This window comes from Pyxicephalus adspersus, chromosome 2, assembly GCF_032062135.1.
Source record: "Pyxicephalus adspersus chromosome 2, UCB_Pads_2.0, whole genome shotgun sequence".
NCBI lineage: Eukaryota > Metazoa > Chordata > Amphibia > Anura > Pyxicephalidae > Pyxicephalus > Pyxicephalus adspersus.
In genome coordinates, this window is record NC_092859.1 from 74,087,731 (window position 1) to 74,094,848 (window position 7,118).

Consider the following 7,118-nt stretch of genomic DNA (forward strand, 5'->3'; position numbering starts at 1 on the left):
TGATCATAATTCTAACTTTCAGGCACGCATTTTTAAAACTTTTGTATATTAGGTAGGAACCTTTCCTAAATAACTAGATAAGAACTAGTGCACAAGGGACCATCGCCTGTTCCTTTCTGCAATAAAATCCCTTCCTGTTCGCAAGTTTGAAATTTGAACTATTGATTTGAATAATTTGATAATTATCAAAAAATGTACTGCAAAATGAAGAAAAAGTAGATAAAAAACCTCACAAAAGATAGGGGATTCTAGATTTTACCTACACAGCTAACAAAAGGTAATCATGAACTAACAAACTACAACAAGAACTGCAGTAAAATCTAACATCCTCCACATGCAGAACTGCTAAATTTTTTCCAGGGCAAACAAATTAAAGCAGTCCCAGTAGAAGCCAATCCAGAGGTGAATATGAGAATCTAAACTTAGATGTCCGTTTCACCAATCCATAGTAAAAGCAGACCAGCAGTTCAGCCAAGCAGATGAAGTGCCACAGAGTTTTTTTACTAGTTTAACATGAGTGATGGTTCTATATAAATATTTGAAGCCCAAGTAAAATCTGTAGAAAATGGTATAAACATTTTCCAGAACACTGGAATGTTTCTGCTGCAAAAAACTGAATTGCTTAATGGCAAATAAAACACTACGTAATAAGTCATGTTAGGACCATGATTCTATTGATGTTGGAATGTTACCTGCACGCCAAATACAGGATTCTTTCTTTAATATAAAAGTATTGTCACAATATATTATAATAAAGCAAAAATCCTGTGTTTTCAAGTGCTGGTGTCTATGTTCTATTTGCATAAGTTCTACATGGGGCCATCCATGCTGCGGGGAGTGAATCCCTATCACAGATATGAATTGCATTCTGTTCATGATTTATGACATTTTAAAGGAAGAGGTGGACACCGGATCTTATGTTGATCTGAATAGATATTAATGCAAACTATGGAAGAACATTCCCCTATTCACCACTCTATGGATGAACAAAGGTACCAATTTCCAGGCTAGAGAATTTTTACAGCCAACATATGTGAATAGCAGAAAACTTCTCTGCTGCACTAAACACTAGATTACACTTTAGGTTTATTACGATTTTTGCTTTCGCCATGTCTAATAATTTAATGTAACAATATATGGGCCTCAATGTTTCATCTGCAGTAAGACACTATGTAAGCTACATGGCAGGGATTACTGAATAAATGCTAAAACATTTACATCAGGTATATGCCATTACTACTATAAAAGTTCACATTCTAAAGCGACAGTACAAGGGAAAAGAATTAAAAGAAAGAAACAGATGTTCACAAGGATAAAACACAGTTCCGTCACAGTTCAGTCTGACAAATATTGCGTAGAATGCATGAAAGAAACTCAGGAGTCACATGGACAGAGTAGGCTGCACCAATACTGGGAAGTATGAGGTACTGGGGGAATATGGTGGTCAGTGAAAAGATATAATATATATGAAACACATGGACACTATCACAATCAGATACAAGACTGTCCTTTTCCCAGTCTTGCTGGATGGCCTACTGGATGAATTGTAAAGCCACATACACACGTCCAATGGTTCTCACCTGTCTCAGGGCCGATAGCAGACGAGAATCTGGTGTGTGTAGAGCGCTCGTCATCCATCGACTGAACGACCGTCCTGGCCGATCCACAACGAATGATCCTAATGCAAGGGAAGGGGGAGGGAGCGCAGCAGGGTGCCGCTCCGTCGCTCTCCCCCTCCCCTCTCCATAGAGCAGAACAGTGCGGTATGTACAACGCTCGTTCATGCATCGTGCAGTGCTTAGTCGTTGGAAAGGATCTTTGACGATCCTTTCCAACGATTGCACGTGTGTATGCAGCTTAATTAGACAACCTGGGCCCAGAAAAATTGTGCAAGCTCTATTGTAATCTTCTGATATGTGTGCCTGGGTTCTCATATAGCAGCAACACTGGAAGTAAAGAAGTAGCCTTTTCTGGGCAAGCACTATGAAGCCGGTCCTATCAATTTAACCAAGATCTAAGGTCTTTGCGTTGCTTAAAGGACAATACATTTTATGAAATATCCCAATTGATTTTTATATTACAACCTAAATGGCAAAACATGTCGGGACCTAGGGTTTGTGCCAAGCAGCAAGGGCCAGGCTGGAAAACATTTGGCATCTAGGATGTGGTAAATGCAGCCAGGCTGTGCTGAATGTGCCCAGACCTCTCAGCTGGCAAATGTCAAGTAGCTGGATTGAAATGTCTCCAGTAGCGGCATTGCTGTAAGAATCAGGTCCTGCACCAATTTATTTATTTTTTTAACAAATTGAATATTTGCACGAATGTCATCAAGTCCCCGAATGTCATCTCTTTACAGTGAAAACTTAAGAAATGTGGCAGGCAAATGCTGCAACTTTCTGTGAAGTGCTTTATAGGGCTTAAGCTTGTACAAGGTATTTACACAGTGGAGTGGATGACTAAACTTTACTCTGAAACCATGAAGTTTAACTTCATTTTTCTTTAGCAAAGAAATCACAAGTGCCATTCCTGATCCGCTTTCAACATGTATTAGTCCTTTACATTTAAAGAGCAAATGCCATTTGTTTTGATACATTGTTTTTTTGGGCTTGCTCACACCAGTAATATGGAGTGAAACTGTGTGGTTGGCAGTTTCTGGGCTTGCAGCAAACCGTACCACCAGTAACCAGAGTGCAAATGGCTTTGGTGCAAACCTTCAAACAACAACGTGGCCAAAAGGAATTGTCAATTTGGAAACTGCATAGCATTTTGCCACCGCTGTATGCAAAAGCCAATTCCCAACCTCTCCCATTCACTTGAAAAGAGGTTGGGGTGACAGCTGAGCCTACAGTAGAATACTGTGGCTTACCTTGGGTCTGAAATGCCCCCTAGCTTTATTTTCTATGCTTTTAGTTTTTATAATGTGCTTTGTTGTGGAACTTTGCAGAAAAAATTAAAAAGGAATATATGGACAGGTCCATTAACACACTGCATACAGTAACACGAGTGAACTCCTGTGTGCCATTCATATTGAATGGTACACCAATACACCGTCACATAAACACGTGCACTGTAGTGCACTGCAGTACAACCCACATGAACTTGAGCTTTGAATTGTAGTGCACAGCGTCTTGGTGTGAATGAGCCCTTTAGTGCAGTATGATATGCCGTAACACATTGCAGTTTATGGCAGAATCATTAAAGGTAAAGAAAAACCGCAATGTGTTACAAAGCACTACAGCACACCTAAAAAATGAAATCAGGCGATTGCACATTATGTGCAATATGGTGTAAACAAGTCCTTGAAAGAAAAAAAAATGTAAAGATCTATAGATAAGAATACAGTTAGCAAGGTTTATAATGTGTTTCACAAATGCAGGGGTGAGGATTCAGTTTAGGAACCAGAAACAAACGCTTTTGTAAGGATGGGGCAGCTACCTTACTGACATTCCACCATCTAGGGTTTGCCCAGCCCTATAATTAAAGCACGTCCTACCAAGATCACATGACCAGTAACAACAAAAACAAACCATGACACCTCCTTTATCAAGCTTCCATGGACAGAAAATCCATTAGTATGAATGTATTGGTTCAGAGACTCCCATTTTGAATAGGCCTTATCCTCTAAATTTACATTTAGATGAGCACTAAAATTGCACCAAAGAAAGTGTGTTAGGAACATCTTCCTAAAAAAAACATCTTTCTAAAAAGAAAAGAAAAGAAAAAAAAAAAAAAAAAAAAAAAAAAGGTTGCTTACAACTTGTAATTCAGAGGAGTTGGGGGAAAGGTCATGACTGGCATCAAAATCTTCCACATCTTCTTCCAGAGACAATGAATCTGCCGAGCTCATTGTGCTTAGTGGCCCCGGCCCATTTAGTCTATTATCGGCCAGCGATGACGTGCTTCCATCGTCTAATAAACTATCGGAAATCGTACTGGAGTGAGTTCCATTTGATATTTCAGGATCTTGGATCATCGCCAAGAAAGAGGTTTTTCTCGGAAGAGGTTTACTTCCTATCTGATTTTCGCCATTATTACCCCAGTCTAACTGAACCAAATCCTCAAATTCTGCTCCAAAGTCTGGGGGTGAATTTATTTTTGCTGTTGGTGTCCCAATATTTTCCACTGCTGGGGACTGCTGTCTGTAAACAGACAAAGGCATGCCAAATCCAGGTTCATCTAGTCCATAATTTAGATGATCCATGCTATATTCTGATTCCGCATGACAAAATGTATTAAACGGGTGCATTCCATTCTTTAGGGGTTTACACGATTTTATAGGAATGTCTGGTGTATAGTGGTGAGCAGGATCAGGGCCCGTGGGATGAACTGGGGGCTCATTGTGATTATAAAAGTAGGACTGCGAACTTGTTTCTGGCGGTCGCCTGTCTATATTGTGCGATCCATTTACTCCGTCCATATTCATCATGGAGGCGATGTCTTGGAGCCGTTGCAGCGGATTGTAATGCTGAGCAGGTTCCTGACCATAACCTTGTGAGTTGGTCTGCAGCGGCTGATTACGCGGCACCGGGCACCCATTGACTGGCTCTAACATGCTGCGCTCCGCCACGTACCGTTTGTGCTGGGCATTTGGATCCAAAGAGTTATAATAGGTGGGGACACTGCCGTGCCTGTCTAGATCACAGGCTTCATCCATCCTGTGCAGGCACTAACCTGTAGAAATAAATATGGCATTAATGCTTTGTAGCAACTACAAACAGCAAAACAATATAACTAGGTGGGTAATTGCAGTGACTGCTATGGTGAAAGCTCCATGTATTAGTAGAGATGCAGGAAACAAAACACACAAACCAAGATTTCCAAGTTACCAGGCCAGACTGAATAGCAGAGTCAATGATGTCCTCTGGCCAAAATGGCAGCCAAAAGCATCGGGCAGAGCCGAGGCCTACAGCAGGCAATGACTGCCGGGGTGCACACAGCCTGGCCGCCGACTCAATGCTGAAAAGGAAGGGGGGCACGATTTATGGGGCAGATTGAATTAAAAAGATCCCAGATCCCTCCCTCCATCATACCATGTGAACATTGGGCAGAGTATGAAATACACAAACATTGAATGACTTCCCCGAACCTCCGAGCTTGTAGGCCAGCAGCACACAGGTTAAGTCATGATCAGCAGCCTGTCTACCGGCTTTGTCCCTGACTGCACGGCCATGGCTTGTATTATGTAAACACACCCGGCACCCAATGCACATTATGCACCCAATACCCGGCACCCAATATTCAGCACCCAATGCACATTATGCACCCAATACCCGGCACCCCCACACATGCAATCAGCAAAAGCCGCCAAGCGATCATCTCGTACAAGTGTGCAGATCCGGGCCGGGGAAGCCGTGTAACGTGGAGGTCAGCATGGAGAGGAAATCAGCTCAGAAAGCTCTCATGTATTGGGGGGTAATAATAAAAGAAGCCGATCATGACTCTCCCTCCCCGTGCACTGCTATAGATGCATAGGCAGGGAAATGGAGGAAAGATGAAGTTACTCTTGCCCCGGCCTTACCGTGCGATTGCCCCTCATCACACACACAGAGCGCTAGGCCCGGAGCCCGCGGCGGTCTGCACTGCCTCCCCCCCGACCGCACAGCACGCAAGAGGGGAGAGCTGCTGTGCCTCGCAATACCACAGGGGGCGTGCGGAGCCTGCGTGGGGGAGGGGAGGCTGCGGAGAGGAGGGTGCTGGGGTACTTAGTGATAGGGGGGGCGTGCAGCCTGTCGCTAAGGTTGAGCCTCCAATCCCCGGGTTTTGTCTGAAAGGGCAATGTGTCGGGGGCGGGGTAAAATGTAGAAGACATGGATGGGGGTGGGAGGGCAATACTGATGAGCATGTACATATAGGGTCAGGGCCGCCTATAGCTCCCCCTATGCTGTGGCAAAGTACTGGAGTCACATGACTAGTATGCATCACACCGACACAAAGAGCAGGCCACAACAACCAACCCACTTCCGGGTCTGACACCAATAGCTTGGGTTGCTGTGGGTTACGCTGCAATGCGGCTGCCCAGGTTCTGCTATAAAGTGTTTACTCTGTTGCCCATAGCAACCACCTTCTGTCTGACCAGGAAGATGATAAGGCTGTAACATATCCCCCAGGGGGGAGGGCAGACAGCCATATGTTGTGAATATAATGACCTTGTGTCACACACACCGGGGATGGTGCCCGGGGACCCCCTGTAATGCCAGGCTTAGCATGGTGCCCACAGGAGCCGTACCATTACCATGACAGAGTAATCCTCCATCACAGGCTCAGCCCTCACAGCATAACAGCCCTGCCCCCACTCTCTCCATCTTGTCAGCTCCCTCCTCAGTGACAACACCCGGGTGGTGACACAATTGGGCCCGCACTACACCCGGCCCATTCTCCTGCGATGTGCCCGCTGTGAGAATCCCCTCCACCTCACACACAGCTGCCCTCCCATGACAGGCCCAGCTCAGACCACAGACAATACAAAATGGCGGCCCGGGTGCGGCCTGTCTTCCCCTCATTACCTGGCCCCTCCAACATGCCCGGGCACTCGTGACACTGCCCCTCCCGGGTATCTCAGGGTGGAAATGTTGTCTCCTCCCGTGTGAGCATCACTGGCTGTGCCCATAACTCACATATGGGCCAGGGCTATATAGGAAGACGTATGAGGAGACACCATAATGGCATGACGTCACGTGGGGGAGAATGTCACCACACGGCACAAGCTCACGCCAACGCACTGGCCGCACCGACTACCAGCCACACAGCAAGGTGCACGGGCAGCCCGGCCACCTAGCGGCAGCGCCATGCATTGCACACAGGCTGCTAGGCCTCCTACAGGTACACCATTGTGTGGGCTACACCACCCCTCCATTCCCAGCAATGTCCTTCCTGCTGTCATGTACAGCCCTATGCTTGTCTACAGCAACACATCAAACTAGCTACACATTCCAGGACACAGCTATCCTGCCATCAATGATATTATGGTTACCAAAAAAGTATTTACTATTTAATTCTGGTTCTAATACTGTAATTATAAAATTCTGACTTTTTCTACCAAAAGATACATTTGCTAATAACATTCTGTTCCAGGAATGCAAAAGGAAGTTACATGAAATCTCATTCATGAAAATAATTTT

General features: G+C 44.9%; 1 protein-coding gene across 2 annotated transcripts in view; it reads right to left on the reverse strand.

Annotated features, from left to right (window-relative positions):
• NSD1 (nuclear receptor binding SET domain protein 1) overlaps positions 1–6,684 on the reverse strand; it is a 43,077-nt gene extending 36,393 nt beyond the window's left edge. Inside the window, exons 1-2 of one of the 2 annotated variants that reach the window (XM_072401031.1) lie at positions 6,504–6,684; positions 3,755–4,671 (exon numbers count right to left, since the gene is read on the reverse strand). In XM_072401031.1, coding sequence (XP_072257132.1) covers positions 3,755–4,654 — 900 coding nt within the window. In that variant the 5' untranslated portion in view covers positions 4,655–4,671; positions 6,504–6,684. Of the gene's footprint in view, positions 1–3,754; positions 4,672–5,518; positions 5,780–6,503 lie in introns of those variants that run through there. The other variant, XM_072401030.1, reaches the window with a different exon arrangement.
• Positions 6,685–7,118: the final 434 nt, after the last annotated feature.